This window comes from Talpa europaea (assembly GCF_964194135.1).
Source record: "Talpa europaea genome assembly, chromosome: 16".
Lineage (NCBI taxonomy): Eukaryota > Metazoa > Chordata > Mammalia > Eulipotyphla > Talpidae > Talpa > Talpa europaea.
The window spans coordinates 27,912,301-27,935,934 of record NC_140084.1 but is presented as its reverse complement, the minus strand read 5'-3'; the positions used below and the strand labels follow the sequence as shown (position 1 = coordinate 27,935,934).

The 23,634-nt window shown below is 53.6% G+C and overlaps 1 protein-coding gene across 1 annotated transcript; it reads right to left on the bottom strand.

The window, feature by feature from the left end:
* Nucleotides 1–3,183: 3,183 nt before the first annotated feature.
* Nucleotides 3,184–23,119, bottom strand: PLLP (plasmolipin; the record flags this gene model as incomplete). The annotated part of the gene is made up of 4 exons (XM_084257697.1): nt 3,184–3,300; nt 4,346–4,468; nt 7,250–7,423; nt 22,985–23,119. The coding sequence occupies 4 exons, from the start codon at nt 23,117–23,119 to the stop codon at nt 3,184–3,186; spliced, it is 549 nt and encodes a 182-aa protein (XP_084113823.1).
* Nucleotides 23,120–23,634: the final 515 nt, after the last annotated feature.

Here is a 23,634-nt window from a genome sequence, read left to right as displayed (position 1 = left end):
TTCAGGCCAGCTGCCCATCTGGAGATTTCTGAACTGCAGTACTTACAGCTAATCTTCACTGTAGGAATCAGCTGAGTGATGTCATTTACCTAAGAACTGTGCGTGAAAACCAATTCCCAGCTTACGTCTGTAGTCCTGTCATCAGTGTCTCCTGCCAGGCCTCATGTAGTCCCACTGTTTCTAAAACTCTCTTAAGCATTTTTGTAAAAAATATTTTTCTAGATGAATACTCAGGCTGAACTAACCTAGTGGACATAATCTTGGCACTTCCATGATTGCCCACTTAAAGATCAAAGTATTATATGCTATGTGCTGCTTAGTTGCTAGAGCTGTGGAAGCAGGTGCTGTCGGCATTCCCACCCTCCTGGGCGCCAGGGGGCCTGTGCGCACGCTGGGGGCCGACTGCGGCTTTCCTCTCCTGTGGCATGGTAAGTGTTTGTGCAGGTTTGCTTAAAACTCTCTCTGTATAAGTCATTTGTTAAGTTTTCTGTTGGGGAAGGGGCTCTAATTCCTTCTTCCTGTCAAAACCTTCCCACCAAGATGGTATTTCCCTAGCCTAGCTCAGTATGAGTAGGAGAGAATACTGGTCACCTGTCTGCTTTGATGCATTACAATGTTTGATACAACATTACTGACTGGAAAACAAGTCCCATTTATAGAAAGAAGAAAAAACATAGTAGTTCCAATTCCCATTGTGTACCTTAGATTTAAAAAAAAAAATCTGTACTGACTTTTCACTTGGCTGTTGGCGGTTTCAAAGGATGGGCTATGTGTTTTCCTGTACCGATGGTGTGTCTTATTAAATACTTTTATACCATGAGTAAAATTCGAGACATTTTGCAAGAATCCTCATTCTAAGGGACTCTCGCTACACTGTCTGCTCACTCAGAGACAGCTTTAGCCGCCTACCCTGGCCGTGCTTCCTCCTCACTCCTTCACTGACTTGGGGAAGCACCTGATGAGGATCTGTGGCTGGTCTGCCTGATTAAGACTTAAGACAGGTGTGGATAAGTTCAGAGATGAAATCATGGAAAATGAAGGAGAAAAAAGGTAATGGATTCTTCTCACCCTTTTCTACTCATAGAAAAAAGCAAACAAGACTATTGTGGCTTTCTGTTAGAAGACAGAGTTTCTGGTTCCTTTTAAAGCAAACTAGAGAATCTGTCTCTGCATCCACACAGGAACGTACATTACTACCTTCCGTGGGGCCATGGCCTGGCCCACACTAGAAAACCTGGCGCTGTGCCCCAGCCTCAGGAGACCATGCATTTTGTCATCACGTAGGCCTCCTTACCCAGACTGCGAAATTAAGGAACAGGTAGGCATTGGCCTGAACCAAAAGGTAACATATCCACTGAGATTGGTGTCAGAAGCCTGACAAGACTTGCCCAGAATTTTGTTTTCTCTTAAGCCTCAAAGGAAAGACTTGATCGTCCTTAAAACTGAACTCTTGTCTCACAGCTGAATCTTAGAAAGATTACTACTAAAACTGAGAATCTTGGAAGTAAAAAGGGAGACTCCTAATAGTTACACCCAAACTATATGCCCGATAAATTGGGCTTGCCCCAGGCTAACTGGGAGATGGGGAGTGACTTAATTCCCAACTCTTTGGTAATGGAGTAGCTCATCTGCAACTGGTTCAATCTAGTTAAATTTTAGCTGCTCCCAGTTTTCTTTTAAAAAAAAAAAAAAGGTGGGTGGGGGGAGGCCTCCCTGATGGCCCAGGGATTAAGTCTCAGGACTGTCACCACGATGGCCACGATTCCCGGCCAGGGAGCTGACCCTCATGGTGCAGCAGACGTCTCCTGTCTCACCTGCTGCTTCCCTCAGCAGAGTAGTTAAGTCAGTCCACCTGTTCTGCTCCCTATTCTGTTTCTGGTGACACACACCCACACACACCTCTGGCCTATACCTCAGTTCTATGCATAAATAAATCATTTAAAATTTTTGAGAAAAAGACCAAGGGATACCTAGAAATTCCTTTGTCATGCTGCTCTGTGGTGGAAAACAAACTCAAGAGGACTCAGCTGCTTCCCTCCAGCCCCCAGTGTCTGCCAGCTATGGGCACCTAGCATGGCCACTCACTTTGGTTGTATGATCTCTCAACTTCATGAACTTCCAAGGTAAATGATAGTGTGGGAATTTAAGTTCAGCAAGACAACCCAACTTGCCTAAAGCTAAGACTTACATAACAGTATTAACGTGGGGTCCTTCTGAGAATAGAAGGGGTACTGAACAGGACTGTCCCATACAGCAGGCAGGAAGCCGGTCAGCCCACCTCATGGCCAGTGGAGCAGAAAAACTCGGGGACTAGAACTGCCCTGGGATGCAGTTCGGAACCTTTGCATGACTGTATCCTGCAGCTTTCTGGCATTTATAAACATGACCACGCATCACCAACATCTTTTCCAAATAAGTTTTTCCATCTTTATTTTTGTAAAAAAAAAACAACAAAGTCACGAAGTCACAACCAAGCACTTGACAACTCACCTGGCTAGGTCTTGATTCCCTCCCTCCCTCATCCTGGTGCCTGATCGGCGTATTAGCCTTGCCCAAAGGGAATATTACAAACAGGGCTTGGAAAAGAATGAGGAACATGGGGTCCAAATCACTTAAAACCAACTGGCTTTAAATAACCAGTGTGCCGGGAATGTCTGAAAGGAACCAGCTGTCAGGAATCATGACCCTCTTCCGACTGGTATGCCCTACAGGTGACATGTTGGCTTAGGGGAAGGCTGGCAAGGAGCCGTGCTCGGTGTTTTCCAGACAAAGACTGAGATAAATACACATTGCTTGTTAGGTTATTCTAGAGCAGGCCAGGGGCTATGGTCTGGAGTTCTTGTTAGTGCATTTAGTGCTGGTGAGGGCTGGGCCCCAGTCCCGGACACGGAAGTCCTCAAAAGGCAAAGCAGAGACAGTAAGATCCCCGTATCCCCCGTCACCTTCTGCTGAATAAGGGGGAGAGGGTAGATTTCCTGGCCGCTGGGCTTGTTCGGCCCACAGGCCTGGCAGACCTGGACCAGACCCGAGGAAGGACCCTGTGTCCTGGGGAGTGTTGGATGAGCTGGAGTCTGATGAGCCAGAGAGGAGCAAGTGTGGTCCCGTCTGGGCAGACCCCACACCCAGGGCTCAGGCCTGGGTTTGCAGGCACCCTGCACTGTGACTGGCCATGGCACCGGTGGTTTAGGCGTAGCCCCCGGCCATCTGACTGGTGGCTGCATTGCTGCCTACTCCTCGCCATGCCTGGAAGCTGAAGAAAGCACTCACTCCGTAGGCGATCATTGCTAAGCAGGAGAAGAACTGAAAGAGAGGAGAGGACATGACAGGCTGAGTAGTCTGCAGCGTGGCGGGGGGGTGGGGGGGGTGCTAGAGACAGTAGCAACAACCAGAAGGTCTCAGGCGCACAGCACAACCGTGAGGAGCAACCCCAAACCAGGAGTTGCTACTGCACCAACTCCTACCTAGCCATGCGCTTGTTTAACAACTTTATGGGGGTGGGGGAGGCGCTGATGGGTGCAGGTTCTGGGAGCGCTGAGCTTACATTTTAAGAGTGGGAGACCATTAATAACCACATGGGCAAGCCAAACTGATAAGGGCAACTGGGCATGTGCTATGAGTGCCTGAGGGGTAGGAACAACTTTGACACGTATCAGGGATTTCATTTTAAAAAGGGAACCTTCAAAGCCACCTGAGGAATTTTCCAGAACCCACACTAACACCTGTGGCTGAAAAACTCCATGTCTCATCTCAGTGATTTTAATTTACTGCTTTCAAAACTATCCTACCGGGAAGCAAAGCCTTGAGTCCTGCACTAGCTCCAGCCTCCTCTAGACTGAACCCCACTGAGCCTCGCTTTCCTGGTCTAGCCTCACTGGGGGAGTCAAGGACCCTGGGAGGAAATGTCTGTGCAGGGCCTCAAGGAGGGAGCTGCGACAGCTGTGGAGGAGGCTGCTGTCTGTCACTTCTCTGGTCACTTGGCATGGAACCCAAGTTTGAGCTTCATGAGAGGCCTGTTACTCCCCAAAAATAGTTTGAATCCAAAAGCTTTAGCAAGAGGGGGAGGTTGATAGTTTTTAACGTTCTCCAAGGGGGTGTGGGCCCTCAATCCATGAACCTAGAATTTCCTTCACCACCACAAAGTGTGTCCCAAGCATTCTAGTTCCTTGAGGTGTTACTATTAATTATGGAACCCCAAAAGTGGGTTCAGCTCCCCTGAGACCCACTTAGAGTCTGGATAACCCCTTAGGTGGTGGCACGTATGTGCTCTCACACCAAGGAGCAGTGGGAGACCAGGGTTGGCTACTTCCCCTGTAACTGCTGAGGGTGCCCCAAGGCCCATACTCACGGAGGCAGCTGCACGTTGGTTATACGGCCGGGAGCCTTTCAGGGATGTCAGCTCAACGACAGCAGAGCAGGTGATGAAAGCCGTGATGTAGAGAACAGTGGCGCCCATGTTGAATATCATTAGCTGGGGGTCAGGCAGAGAAAGGCTTAAGACATAGACTAATAGCGAGCTAGAGCAAGGGCTAGGGCCTCCCTGGTGGCGCAAGGGGTTAAGCACAGCATTGTGAAGCTCTCTGCTGTCTGCAGCACTAGTTCCCCGGATGGCCAGGGAGCTACCCACATAGCCCAGCAGACCTCTCCTGTCCTCCCCCAGCTCCCCTCAGCAGTGGATTTCAGTCAGTCTGCCTGTTCACCTCCCCGCCTTCCTGCACCTCTGGCCTGTACCCCAGTTCTTGTATGCATAAAAAAAAAGCGCAAGGATTGGGGCTCAAGGATGGGGAAGGAGACCCTGAGTCTCTCCCACTAACAATAAAAGGGGCTTAGGAGGCGGCATCCACCCCGGTTGGGCTCTGCCTGAGCAGGGAGTGAAAACACCTCAGGCTGAGAGGAGGGAAACTTATGGGAATCCTGGAGTGAGCTGGTCTGGACAGGGACAGGCTCCGGGAGGGAAAACCCATTCTAACAGCAAGAGGTCGAACCCAGGCCACCTCTGGCGCGGGTCGCTCTTCCACATTGGCTCAGCCCAGCCCAGTGTAAGGTAAGTAAAATACCTGGCTTTTCTGCCCTCCCGCCATTAGGATAGATGAGGAAACCCTAAGGTCCCGAATGCATGCCTGATGGCGGGCTCCTGGAGCAGGGTGTGGGCGTATGTACATGGGATTCACCTGGGCTGAGACTGGGCTTTTAAGGGCGGCGTCACGGGGACACCAGCAGAAGCCGAGAAGCAGAAGCAGAACCACGGGAGAAGGCCAGAGAGCCCAGACAGAGTGAAGACTTGCCGAAGCCCCCCTGCCTGCCATGTACCCGGTAAATCCCAATAAAAGCCTGCAAAAGCCACTGAGGGCTCCAGGACTCTCTCCTCCGTTACCCGGCCTGCCGTGACACCAGGCCCTCCCTGTGGCCACTGCACACGACTCTGGTGGGCCGTCGGGCCGAGGTCCCACATCCCTCTCTGCCCCCAGTGGGAGGAACCTGTCTCCCTTTTGGCCACACCCTAGGCTCAAGGCCCCGTGTCAAATGGCAAGAACTCCAAGCCGGATGGGAGGGCTCTGAGCAGACTACCAGGCAAGGTCCCACTCCCCAAAGCTCCGTCCCTGCAGCTTGTTAACAGCCTTTGCAGCAACTGCAAGCCAGCAGTCCTCAGCCATGTTTGGTTCCACCCATAGATTTTTTTTTTAAACATTTTTACTGGATTTGTTTTTTTTTAATTTTTTTTTTTTAATTTATACAAGAACCGGGGTACAGTCCAGATGCGAGGGAGGGTGAGAGGATTTACCAGAGACAGAGCAGGGAACAGAACAGGCAGACTGACGAAATACACTGCTGAGGGGAGCAGCAGGTGAGACAGGAGAGATCTGCTCGCCATGTGGGTGGCTCCAAGGCCAGTGGGGATGGAACCGGCACTGCAGAGGCTGCAGTTTCACAGCGCTGCGCTCAACCGCCTGCGCCACCAGGGAAGCCCCATAGATTTTTGTAAATTACCAACATTCTAGAATTAGATTTCATATAAAACTTTCAATCTTAATAAGATTTGGCACCGAGGGGCCCACATTCCCACTAACAACAGTTAGAGCTGAGTAGGGGCAGCTGTTTGGACAGATGGTTGTGGGTTCTCCAGAATCCCCTCCTGACCCATTTCACATACCATGCTTGGGCCCTGCTGGGGGCTTGTAGCCTCCACCCCCGAAAATCCAGTTTGACACTACTAATCCAGCCGCCTCTTGATGCCCTGTGCTAGCCGTTAAAGCCCCTGGAGTCTAAGTTGGCAACAGCTGTGGCAGGACCCTCAGATCTGTGCCTAAGAGATACCGAGGCCCTCCATCAGAGATTTTTCTCCAAGGCTCCTGGGACGTGAGGCAGAGGCTGGACCCTGGGCCAGGAAGTCAGGCTTCCCCCTCCTCGCCCCACGATCTTCCCTCCAAGCCGAGCGCCGGCCACAAACACCGCCTGGCTCCTGCCAGCGATGTCAAGATCTAACAAACCGGGTCTGTCTTAAGGATGACTCACGTTTCCTCGGTTTAAAAAGTCATTGAATTCCAAACAATGCTGCCTAGTCCCAGCCTTGCTTGTCTTACAGTCATGTGCCTCTCTCGCCTCTCTGCTGCCTGAAAGCCTCAGACCCCAGCTGCAGGAGTTTTCCGGGTCAGAGAAAAAAAAACCAGCAGCCTTTTGTGTCTGGCCAGGGTGCTTCCTATGGACGCTCAGCCCTGTGTCCTGAAGAGACTGACCTGGGCAAACCCGGAACACCACCCTCTCCCGGGCTGCAGGGCCCTGACCCTGGAGGTGGCAGGGTGGACGGCCCTGCTATGGCCAGGCCCATACTGGGTCATTCCTACGGTTCAGCCCAATCTCCAGGCCCAGGGCTGCCTGTCTGAGCCCAGCCAGAGCCTCACAGTCCCACAGATTCAATTTGCAGCTGCCCCCACAAAAGAAAAACATTTCCGAGATTCCAAACGGCCACTGGTCTCTCCATGCAGCAGCCCCTCACCTCTACTCCCTTCCCGGGAGAAAGGCATGCATGTCTTCCCACGCACAGTCCTCTGTGCTCAGAAAACTGGACCCCGACCCATCCATCCTCCCTCCCCTGGTTGGCACTTAAGGCCAGCTGAGGGCCAGCAAGAGCCCAGCGGCTCCCCCTCCCCCCACCCTCCTGCCACATCACGTGTAGGGACAGTCACTTCATCACAGTTACTCTCCAAGGCACAGCTAACAGCCTGGAGCCACCCCCAGACCCCCACCAACTCACCACCAGTGGCCAGGGCACCATGTACAGCTTCATATGCAGCTGAAACAGGTAGAGGATGAAGAAGATGATTGTCACCAGCCAGAGGAAGACAGCAACGAACATCACCCAGCCATAGGCCGGGTACAGATGGTACGGGGTGTCGGCAATCAGGGCCCACACCAGCAGCCCTACCACCTGCAGGGGACAAGACAGGGTCAGAAGGTCCCACAGCCCCCTGACCAGAGGCCTCCAGGTCTTTGCCGTGGCTCTCCCTCTGCAGGACGCAGTTCTTAGTAGTCACGAAATGCTCACGGAGCTCTGCTGCACGGTGGCACATACCCAGCCCTGCCTGGTAACTTACTCCTCTTTCAGGTCACACCAAAACACGTGCCCCAGGACCCCTCCTCCTCACCACTCCTCCAGTCTGGGTTCCAGAACCCTCTTTGGAGCTCCCGCAGCCTCCCAGGCACACACCACCACCCCCTGAAGGCAGGACGGGGACCCTCGCACTCCTAACTGGCGCGTGTTGTGCCAACAGCCAGCATACAACCCAGCCCCACGGGGCCTCACAACAGCTGCTGAGAGAAAGGCGACGTCACCAGTGTATCCCTGAGGGGTGGACAGAGTCAGTCCCAGCAGCAGGCAACTGAGAGCCCATGTGTCCTCCTCCCAGCTGGCCCTGATGCCCCATAAAACCCTCTGCACCCCACTTTTCTGACTCTAATTGCCTCTCTATACATCCCTACCTTACAGGTGAAACTGGGCCTCAGAGAAGCCAAGGGACCACTCTGTCACACTGTTCCCACGGGGCAGTGGGCCCCAACACCCCAGCTTAGCTAACGGCATGGACACTGGAGTCCACTGCCTGACTTAAAGCCAGCCCCCCTTACCAGCTGTGTGACTTTGGGCAAGCTTGAAACCTCACTGTGTTTTGGTCACCTCACCTCATCTGTCCAGTAAGTGTGATAACCCTATTCCCTACCTCACAGGGCTACATTCAGGGCCTGCAGGTTCATGCACATTAAGGACTAACTGCCAAGGAAGTTGTGGCTTTTTTTTTTAAGATGTATTTATTTATGCATACAAGAACTGGGGTGCAAGCCAGAGGTGTGGGGGAGAGGGGTGAGAGAATTCACCAGAGACAGAGTGAGGAGCAGAACAGGCACATTTACTGAAATACACTGCTGAGGGGAGCAGCAGGAGAGACAGGAGAGGTCTGCTGCGCCATGTGGGTCAGCTCCCTGGCCGGGGATTGAACTCATGCTGCAGTGGCTGTGGATAGCTTCATAGAGCTGAGACTTGGGGACCTCCCTGGTGGCGCAAGGGGCTAAGCACTGCACTATGAAGCAATCTGCAGCCTCTGCAGCATGAGTTCTATCCCCAGCCGGCCAGAGAGCAAACCACATGGCGAGCAGACCTCTCCTGTCTCGCCCGCTGCTCCCCTCAGCAGTGTATCTCAGTCAGTCTGCCTGTTCTGCTCCCTACTCTGTCTCTGGTGAATCCTCTCACACACACCATCCCCCCTCACCTCTGGCCTGTACCCCAGCTCTTGTATGCATAAATAAATATATATTTTAAAAAATAGATCTGAGACTTAACCCCTTGTGCCACCAGGGAGGCCCGAAGTAGTAGCTTCTATTAGTCCCAGCCTGCAGCCTGAAGGACTCTACAGGGTAGGGTAGCCAGTCTTCTTCAGGGGCACCTGGGGGGCAGGGTGGGGGCCAGCAAGGGGTCTGCTGCAAGCAGGCACAGGTTGCACAGGGCAGGTCCACAGTGGTACCTGACACGCAGCCATATCAGCTTCCCCGCACCTCTCGCATGCCATAGGCTGGGTGTCCCTTCACCAGTGCAGGTCAGGTCTTTGGCATGTCCGGGAGCTGGGTGGGGCTCAGGTCAGGGAGGGGAGAGGCAAGGAGGGCTGGGCGCTGGAGAAAGGCTCTTAGCTGATGAAAACGCCCAGCGAGCTAACCCTCTTCCTCTCTGGCTGACCTGGCAGACATTCGGGCACCAGAGCTCACACTGACTTGCCCTGAGGGTGAGGAGTCACCACCAACAGGAACACCCTAGGATCCCCTCGCAGTGTGGAGATGCACCAGACCCGCTGGCTGTGGTTTAGGGGGAGCCGCCTCCCCTAGGTGCTCACACCAGGTGATGGGCTGCCACAAGTTCCTAGACCCCAACACCGGGGAGAGTGCTCACCTGAAGCCTGGGGACCCACGTACAGCTGCCTGCCAGCACCCCACAAAGCACCTCACAAAAGGCCAAAAGAGAATTTCCAACTGGATCCCCCTACAAAGGCAGGGTCAGGACAGGAGGACCTGAGCTGAGCCCCTGACAACTGACCCCAGGACCAGGCTGGGGAAGGTGCGGCTGCTTCTCTTTCCTCTGCACACAGGGCAGCGCCAGGTGCAGCCTGGGCTTGGGGCCCCGGAGCTGGGCTTCCTCCGGCCTGTGCTGTGAGATGCGGGGCACACACCTTCTCCTCGTTTGTGAAGTGCTCTTGGAGAGGAAACTGTTTTGGTCTCTGCTGCATCTCCAGTGCCCAACAGAGCCCAGCACAAAGTCAATGCTCAATAAATCTGGGCTCAGGAACCAGCAGGCCTGCTTCCTCACCCGCAAAATGGGTCAGACGTGGGCTTGCAAGGGCCTGGGTGTCAGAGGGGAAGCAGGTGCTCCAGGCCTGGCCTCCCTCCACCCAGGTCTCAGCCCGGGAAGAGTGTCAGCTACTCTCCAGAGCTCTGTGCCTGCCCCTCACCATCCTGGGGTTAGTCCCCCAGATTCCACCCAATCAGCCCCAATGGCCAGTCTGTGCTTATCCACTAACAGGTGACAGCAGTAGCCTTGGAATCCACTTATAGGGAGGAAGGTAGGACAGGTGACATGGGGGGACAAAGAGCCCTTACCAGGGGCCTCTACACAAGCTCCCCATTTTACCACCACTCTGCCTGAAACAGGGGGCCAAGACACCCCGAGCTGAGGGAGGGCCCTGATGTGCAGGAGATACTCCCGAGGCAGTGCCACTGGGGTGCAGGGGGCCAGGACAGTGTCAGGGAGCCTCACTGACATGTGCTGCCTGGTCCCAACCATCCAAAAGGAAGTTAGAAATGCAATAAACTGAAAATCAAGAAGAGACCAGTTTGGGTCCCACCATGTACACCTGTCAGTTGTGGGTGCGACTCACAGCCTTTGTCACAATAACCACTTAGTGCCCACCCCACCCCACCCCCACCTCCAGGCTGGCAATCAGGAAAGCACCTACTCTTTCATCTCACTCACTTCCCTGCTATTTATTTCCCCATTTTCCAAACATAATCTCAGTGGTAGACAGACAGGCCTGTAGCAGCAAAGGGCACTGCGTTGAAGCGCAGGGCAGGATCTGAACCCAGATGGTCCCCTGTGGAAGCTGGGCTGCTGTGAGTTATTCCAGGACATGCTACAGGGAGGCAACTGGTGCCAAGGGTCAGGCCCACTGGTACCCAGGCTCTCTGCGCCCGGCCCTGCCCTCTAGCCCTGTCCTGGTTTCCAGCTCAGCAAGCACAGCCTCTGCAGATGGATGAAGCTGCTGGATAAGCAGTGGGAATTTGTGGTGCTCTCCTGGCTTTGCCACCCTGGCCCTGCGCCCAGGTTGCCACTTCAGTTTCTGCGCTAGAACAAGGGTTGTCCACTCCTCCACTGAACCAGACCAACTGGTTTTTCCCTGTCCCCTTTCCCTGCCCCAAGAACCCAAAGGGAGTGCCCTCGCCCAAGGACTCTGGGGAGGCAAGGACTCTACTCAGGACAGGGTACCCCATCCCCACATTTGCTGAGCCTTGTAGGGGGAGTTACACCCATGCCTTTTCTCCAGAAGCCGCCTCGATCCTGCTGCCTTTAGCTGAAAGATAAGGCAAGATTTATCTCCTGGCTAGTACAGAATCATAAGCCCCAGGGTTCAGAGAAAAGGAGGGTGGCAGTAGGTAGTTGAGGGGAAAGAGCAAGTCAGAAGGCCCCCTCCCTGCCGCCAGGCTCTCCTACCTGCCTCCAGAGCTCTGCCCAGTCCCCTCTGCCCAGAAAAGCTGCCCCTGGTCATCCCAGCACCCTCTGAGCACAGGTCTTGGCAAGCACATCTCTCTGGGCCGTTTCATTCAAACAAAATCCATGGGGCACCCCCAGAGCTCTACCACTCTACCACGGGAGCCAGGCAGAACCCCAACTCGTAAGTGAGACACAGTGAATTGCTAAAGTGCTATGGGGAAAAACTCATCATAACAAAAAACACATGCCTCTTTAAAAAAAAAAAAAAACTCATCTGAGAAGGGGCTAAGGAGGATGGCCAAGGGGACTGCCAGACTGCCAGGGGGACTGGTGTGTAGGCCAGAGCTGCAGGGGGTGAGAGGATTCACCAGAGACAGAGGGGGGAGCAGAAGAGGCAGATCCACTGAAATACACTGCTGAGGGGAGCAGCGGGCAAGACGGGAGAGGTCTATTGTGCCATGTGGGTCATCGGGGATCAAACTCAGGCCACAGTGGCTGGTGATAGCTTAATAGCACCATGTCTTTAATCCCTGAGCCACTAAGGAGGCCTGGACTGCAATTTTAGACAAGAGGCCAAGAAGGATCTTGCACAAAGACCCAGGAAGGGAGGGAGCAGTGCAGGGAAGAGCCTTTACCTCTGGGTTCCTATCTCTTGCCTACATCTGACCCTATGGTTTTATTTGTAAGTGTCTACATGTACCTAAGCATGTCTTAGACACACACACACACAAATTTCAAGGCCACTCATCTTTCTGAACTCTCTGAGGTGTCTGAACCTGCCAGCAAGCTCTAGAAATCCCAAAGATCAGGACCTTTTCTCCTCTGAAAACCTAAAGATTTTGGATAGGAATTTTCTCTTCAAAGAGGATGGCAATGTCAAAAAGGACACACCCACACATGCCCCAGGACATCTCAACCTCCAAAAGAATATCCAAACAATTGGTAACAGAGATATCAAATAGCTTGTAGGGCCAGATAAGAGACTCACCATAAATGCCACACCAAGAGATGGGCTCTCTCCCCATGGCTGGTGTACTTAAAAGGAGAGGGAAATTTGGTCATAGACACACACCTCAGGACAACACCAGGGGAAACTGAGGCAGAGACTGGAGTGCTGTCTGCAGGTCAAGGAACAGCAATACAGGCTGGCAACCACAGAAACACGGGAGGCAAGAACAGATGCTCCTACAGGACCTCAAGAAGGAACCAACCCCACCAACACCTTGATTTTGGACTTCCCAGCCTCTAGAACTGTCAGACAGTTTTGTTGTTGTTAACAGACAATGCATGTCTGTTATCTGAGGCCACCTAGTTTGCAGTCCTTTATGGCACCCCAGGAAACGAATACTCTTCAAATCCACAAAGGGGTGTCCTGATCTGACTCAATGGTGTGATGTCGGCCTCAGCTCTGAAGGAAGTTTGGCCTGTTAACTCCCTGGTTCAAGCTCTGGCCCCGCTAACCTCCTAGCTGTGTGGCCTTAGGCAAGTTGCTTAGCCCCTCTGTGCCCCAGTGTCCTCATTTTCAGAGCGTGCCTCCCTAGGTACCTGCAGTAATTCTGGGATTAAATGAAGTAATAAATGCAGGATGCTTAGACCAACGCCCAACACAGGTTTCACAATCCTCGTTCTCTGCTCTCACCAGCACTCGGAGGGGTCAGAATGTGGGTGTCCAGCTCATGCTCTGTGCCCGCTTTCCTCAGGGAGGACTAGTGTCTGCAGTTCCTAGGGGTGTGAGAGAGTGAGTATCTACACTTAAGCACCAGGCACAGTGCCCAGTAGATAAGGGCCCAAAGTGGGTGTGTGCCTACCCTTCTTATCTGAAAAGGGCAGCCCAACAGAGCCAGCCCAGTCCAAGGGTCTGCACTCCCTCTGCTCCTCACAGGCTGGGCCACATCTCTTCACTACTTTGTTTATTTATTTACTTACTTTTAAAGACTTATTTATTTATGCATACAAGAGCTGGGGTACAGGCCAGAGGTGTGGGAGGGTGAGAGGATTCACCAGAGACAGAGTGGGGAACAGAACAGGCTGAATGACTGAAATACACTGCTGAGGGGAGCAGCGGGGAGGCAGGAGAGGTCTGTGTGCCATACGTCCTCGGTCAGCTCCCTGGTCAGGGATCAGACTCAGGCCACAGGGGTCAGCTGTCATGGTGGTAGCGCTGAGACTTAACCCCTAGGCCACCAGGGAGGCCCATCTTCACTGCTTTAGACTTCAGTCTTCTCTGGACAACAGGAGCAGGGAGGTTACCAACAGTGTGAGGCCTGCCGCGCCTCAGTAAGGGCCCCCTCCTGCAGGGGTCCCAAGTCCTCTCTCCCTTGTTGGGAAGGTACACCACCAACCCCAAGGGCTCCTCCTCTGCCCAAAGATGGTCACCCCAGTTCTCCTTTAATCCACCCCACTTCCTGGGGCAGGTCAGATCCTTGAAGAGATTTGCTGTGTGGCCCAGAGGGGTTCCCTACCCTTTCTGGTCTGTTTCTTCAGGCAGGTCGCAAAAATAACTAAGGTAAGCCAGATGGGCTTCATGGAGCAGAGAGTGGCCTGCCGGTGGCTGGGGGAACACAGGTCTGGGGAATAATTTGTCCGGAAGTACTTGAAATCTGCATTTCTATGTGAAATCTTCAGCTTTTTAAATGTTGGCAATGAAAATGTTTTATAAACAAGTGTTTCAGAAACAACGGAAGGGCAGGGCCCCTCACCCAGCTCTCTGCACCACGCAGGAAACAGGCCTAGGCTGACCACGTGACCCCTCCCTGGGGTTGCCCTCACAGGGACACATCTGGGCAGCTGAGGACACGTAGAACTTGGCCTGGCCAGATCCAGCCTCCACAACCGCCCCGGCCGCTCTCCCTACAGTGAAAGGGACTTTATAGGGACAAAAAGCCACCCATTGTGCCACAGGAGACAAAGGCGCAGGGGACAGAGGCTCCAGGGCCTGGACTGGTCACAACGACTCCACACACCACCCCCTCCCTATGCTTGGGGGGAAGGCTCCTTGGAATTCCCGTGCTGTGCCCACCAAGCATTAAGAATCCTGGGGCCCTCGCACCCCGACTCTAGTAGGAGCAAGACGGCAGATTCAGAACACAGGCTGAGCTGACTTGGCTGGGTGGTATTTAATTCCTCTGAGGCTCCCTTTCCTTATCTGCCTGTGAGTTACCAAACCCAAACATTCAATCATTAGACAAACTCTTCCTGGGGTCCCTGCTCTGTCCAGTAGGTTTGAGGGGTCTGGAAGTACGGCAGGAGGCTGGCAGCCAAGGCCCTGGGCTGGACCCTGCACCTCCGGACAGTCACAGGGAGGACACAGCGAGGATAGCCACCTGCAGGGCTCTCCAAATGCCACCTTGATCACATTTTACCTGTTATGCCTGAGCCTTCAGTATCAGAAGTAAGTTTTTTTTTTAACCCAAGAGAAGGAAGGAGTTTCTGCACACCTACCCCATTGGCCCAGTTGTCCCCAGAGCCCCCACAAAGGGGTTCCCCAGTCCCTACCTGCACCTGTCAAGGAGCCCACTGCAACCATCATTCCTTTCTGGTCTCCCTCAGGGTTCTAGAAAAATCTTCCCAATGTAAAGTTCAACTGCTTTCTGTTTAGAACCACCCTGGTTCCCACTCTGTACTCTGGGACTGGAGACCAAGTAGGTCCCCTCCACAGATAGCCCCCAAGTGTGTAAGGGCAGGTGGGGACCCCTGGAGCCACACCCCCAAGGCCTTCTCTGGTGTTCTTCTTCAGTGAGGTTCCAGAAATTTGGAGCCCTCCTCCCTCCCTCTCTCAGGGAAGGCCCACCCCAGACAGCCTGCCTCTACCTCCCCAGCACTAGAAACCTTAGAAACACACAGAGCTTCCCCAAGGAGGCCCCTTGTGAAGCCCCAGCAGAGTCCTGGGATTCAGTTCCCTCCAACCTAGTCCTCTCCCTAGGCCCCAGCCCCCACCAGTGCTTCACTCCCAGGGCCTTCCTCCCTCGCCCCAGCTATCCCTTGAGTAAAGCTCTCGGTCATTTCACAGATGAGGAAATCAAGGCTCCTGGAAGACCTGGAAGTGGGCCAAGGTCACTCACAGTGAAGAATGGGCGGGACCCAGGCAGTCCAGGGGCCCAGCAGATGGAGATGCCCAGAGACCATACCTCATATCCCCACTCCCTGGGACTAATTTGTCTGGAGGGAGTATCACTGCCCTAGAGGCCAGAGCAGAGAAGGGGCAGGGGCAGACTTTGAACCCTGGCCAGAAGGGGTGACAGAGTTTATGCGGTCAGCAATCCAGGGCCAGCACTGCAGGCAGGAGAGCTGGTTGCTGGGAGCAACCCCCCAGGGCCTAGCCTCCACCTGATGGGTGGGGGAGGGGTGGGCAAACAGCCTGCAGTGAGGGCCATCCCTCCCCTCTGGACTTCCTCAGACACTGGTTCTAGTTCTGACTCTGCTACTAATGTTTTGGAGTCAGACTGGCCCCTTCGTAGCTTCCAGGAGGGACTCGTGACCCCATCCAGCTAACCTCATCCGGTGACACCCCATCCTCCAGACCAACACAAACTGTTCGGGTCCAGGGCTGGGCTCACTTGGCTGCCAGGAAAAACTAGCAGGTTCCCAGTTATCAGCTCCCTGGTAGCTCCCCCCATCATCTAAGAGCAGGAAATCAGATCCTGGTCCCCGGGGCCTTCCATCACAAACTCACCAGGTGACGAGGAGTGACACCTGACCCTGCCATGTGCACAGAAACTGACAATCCCCAGGCTCGACGCCTTTACCCAGGGGGCCGCCATGGGACAGAAGTCTGCTGCACCATGTGGATTGCTCTTGGCCCTCAGAGGATCGAACTTGTGCTGCAGTGGCTGGCAGTAGCTTGATAGTGCTGACTTTAACTCTTGCACCGCCAGGAGGAAGGCCCAGCATTTTCATTTATTTGGAAGATTTTTTTGCTGTTATTTATCTGTGACATTATATAATACCTATGACGTGGTAGGCAGCAAAATGATGTTTTTAGCATGTCTCTCCTCTGTGGATACTTGATCTCATCCCCAGGGGCCACTAAGAGTGGTTTCTCACGTGTCTCTCCAGAGACTCTATGCGCGCATGCGCAAGTACACTCAGAGAAAACACCCTGGAAGGGAGGGAACTATGTGGGGAAGACCAGGCAGCTCTGGGTCCCCATCTCTTGCCTACATGTCCATCTGTTCTTGTGGTTTCTGTGTCTGCACTATTTCTCCCACACAAATAAGAGTAATCTATGCAGAGTTTTGCACCTTTAAAAAAAAGATTTATTTAGCATACAAGAACTGGAGTGTAGACCAAAGATTGGGGGCGGGGGGAGGGCATGAGAGGACTCACCAGAGACAGAGTAGGGAGCAGAACAGGCAGATTGACTGAAATACATTGCTGAGGGGAGGAGCAGACAAGATAGGAGAGGTCTGCTATGACATGTGGGTCAGCTCCCTGGTTGGGAATCGAACTCATGCTGCAGTGGCTGGTGATACCTTGATAGCATTGAGACTTTAACCCCTGAGCCACCAGGTAGACCCTGCACCTTCCTTTTTTTGTTTGTTTGTGTTTTCACTTCACCACACAGCCTGGAGACTATCTGCACACATAGAGCTGCTATATTATCTTCTTTAGAGGCAAGATGTTATCTTTATTACTAACTACATAGCCTGCCACTGCACAAATGTACCATTATTAATGAACAGTCCTCACTGGTGAATGATTTCGTGTATATCACACATAAGTTAATTTAAAGTGAACTTTGCAGTGTATTTCAGTAGATCCGCCTGTTCTGTTCCCCACTCTGTCTCTGGTGAATCTTCTCACCCCCGCACCTCTGGCCTGTACCCCAGTTCTTGTATGCATAAATAAATAAATCTTTAAGAAATAAATATAAAATTAAGTACAAGAATGTCATTACTATAACTTCAAAGATAGAGTTGCCTCATGAGCTTCTATTTAAAAAACAAAAAGTGGGGCCTCCCCTGGTGGCACAGCGGTTGAGCGCTGGGCTGCGAGGCTGCCCGCAGCCTCTGCAGCGCCAGTTCGATCCCCGGCCCGCTGGCAAGGGTCCCACATGGCACACAGACCTCTCCTGCCGCCCGCTGCTCCCCTCAGCAGTGTATTTCTTCAGTCTGCCTGTTCTGTTCCCCGCTCTGGTTCTGGTGAATCCTCTCACCCTCCTGCACTTCTGACTGTACCCAGTGCTTGTATAAATAAATCTTTAAAAAAAAAAAAAAGTGGGGCCTCCCTGGTGGCGCAAGGGGTTAATCACCGCACTATGAAGCAATCCGCAGCCTCTGCAGCACAAGTTCAATCCCCGGCCAGTCAGAGAGAAACCCACATGGCCCAGCAGACCTCTCCTGTCTCGCCTGCTGCTCCCCTCAACAGTGTATTTCAGTAGATCCACCTGTTCTGCTCCCCACTCTGTCTCTGGTGAAGCGTCTCACCCCCCCCCCCACAAACCTCTGGCCTGTACCCGAGTTCTTACATGCATAAATAAATCTTTAAATAAATAAATAAATAAATATGCACAGAAGAGCTGCACCCGCAGCATAGCAGTCCCATTGGAGAAAGGGGTAAGTGACCCACGAGTTACTTTAGCCTGATCTGTAATAGGTTTTTAGTTTTCAGGGAGAACATATATTTATCATGTAATTATTAATTCATTCCAGCCTGCAGCCTCCCTGACACCAGAGGGGGTGGGGGTGACTAATAACATGAGGCACTGGCTTGAGCTGTGCAACCAGCTGGGCCTGGAATGTTGTGCTTCGGAGACTAAACCTACAAGTCTCAGTCCTAAGGGAGCCCCGGGAGCTTGGGCATTCTTTTTTTTTTTTTTTTAAGATTTATTTATTTATGCATACAAGAACTGGGGTACAGGCCAAGGTGTGGGGGTGAGAGGATTCACCAGAGATAGTGGGGAACAGAACAGGCAGACAGACTGAAACACAGTGCTGAGGGGAACAGCAGGTGAGACAGGAGAGGTCTGCTGTGCCATATGGGTAGCTCTCTGGCCGGCCAGGGATCAAACTCGCGTTGCAGTGGCTGTGGATAGCTTCACAGTGCTGCGTTTAACCCCGTGCACCACCAGGGAGGCCCAGCTGGGACATTCTGATCCCAATGTGACCCACCTCTGCTCTCCCCTCTAGGACTCCAACCACCTCACCACCCCAGCAGCCTTTCCTGGAGGTTAGGGGTGGCCTTCAGGCCCTGCTCTCCACCTGGTGAGGAGCTGGTGTGTCTCCTGGGCTGAACACCAGCCAGGACCATCCTGGGAAGGACTAGCTAGATTCCCAAGTGCACAAGATGGGGCAGGCAGTCTTGAGAGGGACCGAGCGCCCTGTCCCTGGAAGCAGTGAGCTCACATCGAGGACGCACTGAGGGACCTCTGGGAGCAGGCCAAGAGCCCTAGTATTTCACAATCCTGTGGCTCCCAATTGCCCCTCATTCTACCACATGCACTAAGCACAATTTCCCACAATCCCACCATCACCATTCACAGACAAGGACACTGAGGCTTATTTGGGGTAAGAACTATTCAGGAACTTGCCCAAGATCACACAGCCAGGAAGGGGCAGAGGCAGTATTCAAAGCCCAGGCTCTCTGCTTCCAGAACAATACTCTCAACACCACCATGGACCACTTTGAGGTCTAGTGGTAGGGAAAGCTTCTGATATGTTTATTCACCTGCCAACTGGGAATTACATGATCACCCCCAATACCTGGAGGAAGGGCTAGAAGGATAGAAGATGCCACCCACAGGAACCTCCCTGGTGGCCTAGGGGTCAAGTCACAGTGCTATCACCCCCTATATGATAGTTTTATCTCTAGATCAAACTTACCTACTTATCCTTTTAGAAACTGTTTATACACATTCATACTTCTCCTTTTGCCTGGGCTGTTAGGAAGCTCAACAAATAATCAACCACTTTAGACCTGCTATAAATAGCTGATACAACAATCTTTTTGCCTCTACGTAAGTCACTCTCCTCTATACTTACAAATACACACACATATGCACACACATACACCCCACCAACTTTGAAAAATATATAACCTACATGTGGCACAGCAGACGGCTCCCATCTTTTCTGCTGCTCTCCTCAGCAGTGCATCTCAGTAAATCCACCTGTTCTGCTCCCCACTCTGTCTCTGGTGAATCCCCCGCATCCCCACACCTATGGCCTACATACCAGTTCTATGGATAAATAAATAAATCTAAAAGCACAAATGGCCCCACTGCACAAGGCTTCTGTGTCCTGGGCCTCAAGGATATCTGCTGACGGATGGGCCTTTGCATAAGCTAGTCAAGGGGTTGTCTGTTTTGAGCTTCCTCCTTACTAAACCCTTCCACTCATGTCAGGAAGTCTTCTAGAGTGGCCCTGGTCCCCGATAAGTCTCTCTTCCTGAAGTCCCTCTTTTTCCCCTCCAAAGCACCCCAGGAATCTCATCTCTCCCCAAACAGGGAGGGTCACTAGAGTCAGGTTTTATATTTCCAGATCTGAATACGAATCCCAGCTCTGCCCTTCTACCCCATGTCACCTTAGATGAACTGCTCACCCTCCAGCCTATTCCCAAAGCAGTAGTTTCAAGACCTCCTTTCTCCCCTTGACTTGGTGAAGACTAAAAACGCACTTGACATCACTCACTTTATATTTATTCTATAAAAGCCCTGGGATCACAGGATAAGGATCACCATGAAAAAGAACTTCCTAAGTACCAGAAGCACAAGTTGTAACTACACCTTCTGCAATAGTCCAAGATTCCTCCCTCCACCCCCTTGCCACACAAAGATTTTTCATCGAGTTATCCTAGATCAGACTTACCTACTTATCTTTTTAGAAACTATCTATACACATTCATATTTCTCTTTTTGCCTAGGCTTGTAGGAAACTCAACAAATAATCACCCACTTTAGACCTGCTACAGGTTGCTGGTACAACAATCTTTTTGTCTCTCTATAAGTCAATCCCCTCTATACACATACACACACACACACACACATATGCACACCCAACTTTGAAAAATGTATTACTTTAACTCTTCGGTCTCAGTGGCTTACTATCATATTCTATCTAATGTTCTCTCTGGAAATAAACAGGGTGGTAAACCAGTAAGCAGTGAGATTGGTCCTTCAGGATACATGTAATACAAGACAAAGAGCACATCTCAAAGAGCTGGGCCTTTCTACTCAACACCCCTTCCACCTTCCTCATGCCACATCTAGACCACTTCATCGAATCCTAGAAAACAGAGGTCTGATAGTAAATTGGCTTTCATCTTTCCATCTTCATTTACCAATTCCTCCAAGCAGCCTTCTCTGGTTCTTCCTCTCAAAGCTCATCCTCAGGGCACCTCCCTCACAGACCAAGAGGTCCTGCTGGGATCTCCATCAGTCCCTCAACAGCACCAGACCCATGGGAGCATCAGCGAGTGCGGTAATTGAGAGCATGGGCCAGAAAAATCACCCCTCAGGTCTTAGATCTCAGCTCTATGACTCCAGAGGAGGAGAGCTGCAAGGTCTTGAGCAAAGAACTGACCTCTGAGGCTCCAACTATCAAGTGAAGAGTGTAAGAGACTATAAAGCCCTTGGCAAAGGGCCCAGAATCCAGTGCTTGCCCCGCCTGAGGGTGAGAGTGACTACGGCCTCCCAGCAGATGGTGGTGCCTGCTGAGTGAAGCCCCTGTCTCAGACCCACTGGAACTGTCCCCGTTGCCAGAGAAACAGCTCAGGAAGCAGCTTCCACAAACAGACTGGAGATCTTCAAAACTCTGACTGAGAGGCTCATCCCCACCTCCCAGCCCTCTCCCCCCAGGGCCACAAAAGCACTGCAGGGAAAGCAAAGGAAGGTCACCCCACTCATACCGTGCCTGTGAGTCTAGAGACCTACGTGCCAAGCTCCACCACAAGACTGGGCCGCTGGCCCACAGGAACCCCCAAATCAGAGACACAGGCCTCTTTTTTAAAAGAGCTACCAAGGTCCTGGCAGTCATAGCAGGGTCACCCCTTATTCTAGTTCTTGTGGATTAAATGCAAAAGAAGCCAGTGCTCAGTCAGGAGTTAACCCTAGGGAACTGCAGCCACCTCTCCGTGGTCAGCTCAGTGGAGACCCCTCTGCTGTGCCAAAACCTCCTGAAGCTGCCACCAGAACACCGTCACCAGGCTTCTGGCCACCCCAGAAACAACCCCAGCTTCACCAACCAGCTACTCCCTGCAACTTCCCATCCACTTTCTCAGCTCCAAGCTTGGCAGTTCCTGCACCAAGCCCTTTGAATGCCCTTCCCTACCTCTGCCACAGATTTCAACAACCCAAATCTGCTGCTTAGAACCACCTCTCCACCAGGAGACTCAGAGACACAACTGATCTCCCTTTCTCTAGCCTTTCCCTGCCCTGAAACAGGGATCCTTTCAGCTCCAGGGTGTGCCCCTCACCTCCAGCCAGGCTTTTCCCACCCACAGAGTTAAATTAGTCCCTGGACAGATCTCCCCCACCCCCTTTATCCCTCACCCCCTTTTATCTCCCACCTCCTGGGCAGAGAATCTGCAAACATTTCTGGGAGAGGAGCTCAAAGTGTAGATTTCTGGGTTGCACTTCAGAAGATTCAAATCCCAAACCGACATTTTTCTGGGAGCGGGGACCCAGAATCTACATTTTTAAACAAATCTCTCCGGGCGGGCCTCAGGCTGGTGGAGGCGGGAGTGGGGCCCGCGGGAAGATTTGCAGCAAAGATAGCAGCAAGCCCGGAACCGGCCGAGCGCACCTGGGAGGGAGGGGGGCTTGGATCCCGGGCCACTCAGCCTTCCGGCCCAAGCCGGGTCAGCCCAGTAGTGAGGGGCCTGGGAATGGCCAGGAAAATCGGTTCCTGGCCCAGCTCCAATGCTACCCTAGTCCTCTGAAAATGGACCGGCCTCGGTGGGGAAAACTCCCAGGGAAAGCCACCCAGCTCCCCGACTCTTAATAAGGGGTAACGAGAAGAAAGCCACCCAACCCGATAAAACTGGGGGGGAAGGGACCTTCCCCTCGGCTCCCTTCGGCTGGGCTCTGCAAAGGATCTGCGACGCTAAGAGTCCGGCCAGAGAGCTCCCCACACACCCCCCTTCCCCGCAGCCCGCTCTCCGGGCGCGATGTCTCGGGCGGGCAGGGCCGGCCAAACCGACTGCAACCTGGCGGGTCAGCCAGCAGACGCCAGAAGGATCCGGCTGCGCGAGGGAGCCCCAAGGGCCGAGCCTCAGGGTCTGCGTCCCGCGAGCGCGTCTCCCCTGGAGGAGTGTTCGGGGGTGCGGCCGCGCGGAGCCGCCGGGAGCTCGTGGAGGGCAGCAGAGCGTGGTCTTTGCCTCAGCCTGGATCCTCCGGAGGTCTGGGGCCATTGTCCTGGCCAAGATGCACAGTTGTGCGTAATGATCATGGTTTATGGGAGCGCCTCCGTGGACGGTCTCTGGTGACCAGAGAGTTTTCCCTGGGAGTTTTCCCCACCGGGGCCGGTCCATTTTCAGAGGACTAGGGTAGAATCTGGGGCGGGGTGGGGTGGGGGGAAAGCAGGTGACAGGGCGCTGGGGAGCCGGCACGGAGAAATGGGCGCGCGGTGCGCGCGCTGGTGGGGACGGTATTGGGGATGCCTCGAGGTAAGTGGGTCCAGGGTGCTCTGTAAGGCGTCGGCCCAGAGCAGGTGTACGCGTCAGGGGTGCATGCAGAATGGCAGCCAGTGCAGCCCCGGAGTCCTACACCCGGCCGGAACCCGCCCCGGGCGCCGGCCCGCGCGCACTCACCAGCTGCAGCAGCATGAGCGCCCCGAGGGTGGAGCGCACGAAGCCCAGGTCCGGGCGCAGCGCCGAGACCGAGACGCCGGCGCCCTGCGCGGGGCTGCTGGTTCGCGTGCTCACTTTAGACGGGAACTCCGCCATGGCGGCTGCGCTCGCCTCCCGAGGTTGCTCCGGCCGCCGTCGCCGCCCCTCCCGGGTGGGTGCCGGCTGCTGCGCCGCTGCTCCCGACGGGCTCCAGCCCAGCTGGAAGGGGAGGCTGGAGCCGCCAGGTGCGGCCGCCCCAGCCCCGCCTGCGCCGCGGGACCCGCCCCTTTAACCCTTCGCGCGCGGCCGCGGGTCCGGCCCCGCGTCCGCTTCGCAGACGTGGAAACTGAGGCCGGGGCTCCACCTAGGCCAGCCTAGACAGCCAGGCCTTCCCGCGGGGAAATGCGGCCTGAGAATTTCTCCTACACTCTCGGCGACTTTGGCGTCTCTCAGGTCCCTCCTAGCGAGTAGTTTCGATGCTACTGGATAAAGTGGGGGCCCAGAGGACAGCTGCTGGGTGCCTCCGGGGCGCCCTGTGTCTTGAGCGAGCCCTTGTGCCTCTCTGAAGTCTCTTGAAGCCTGACTGGCATCCCTGCACAGCTTTTCTGGGGAGCCCCTAAGTCGGAGCGCCC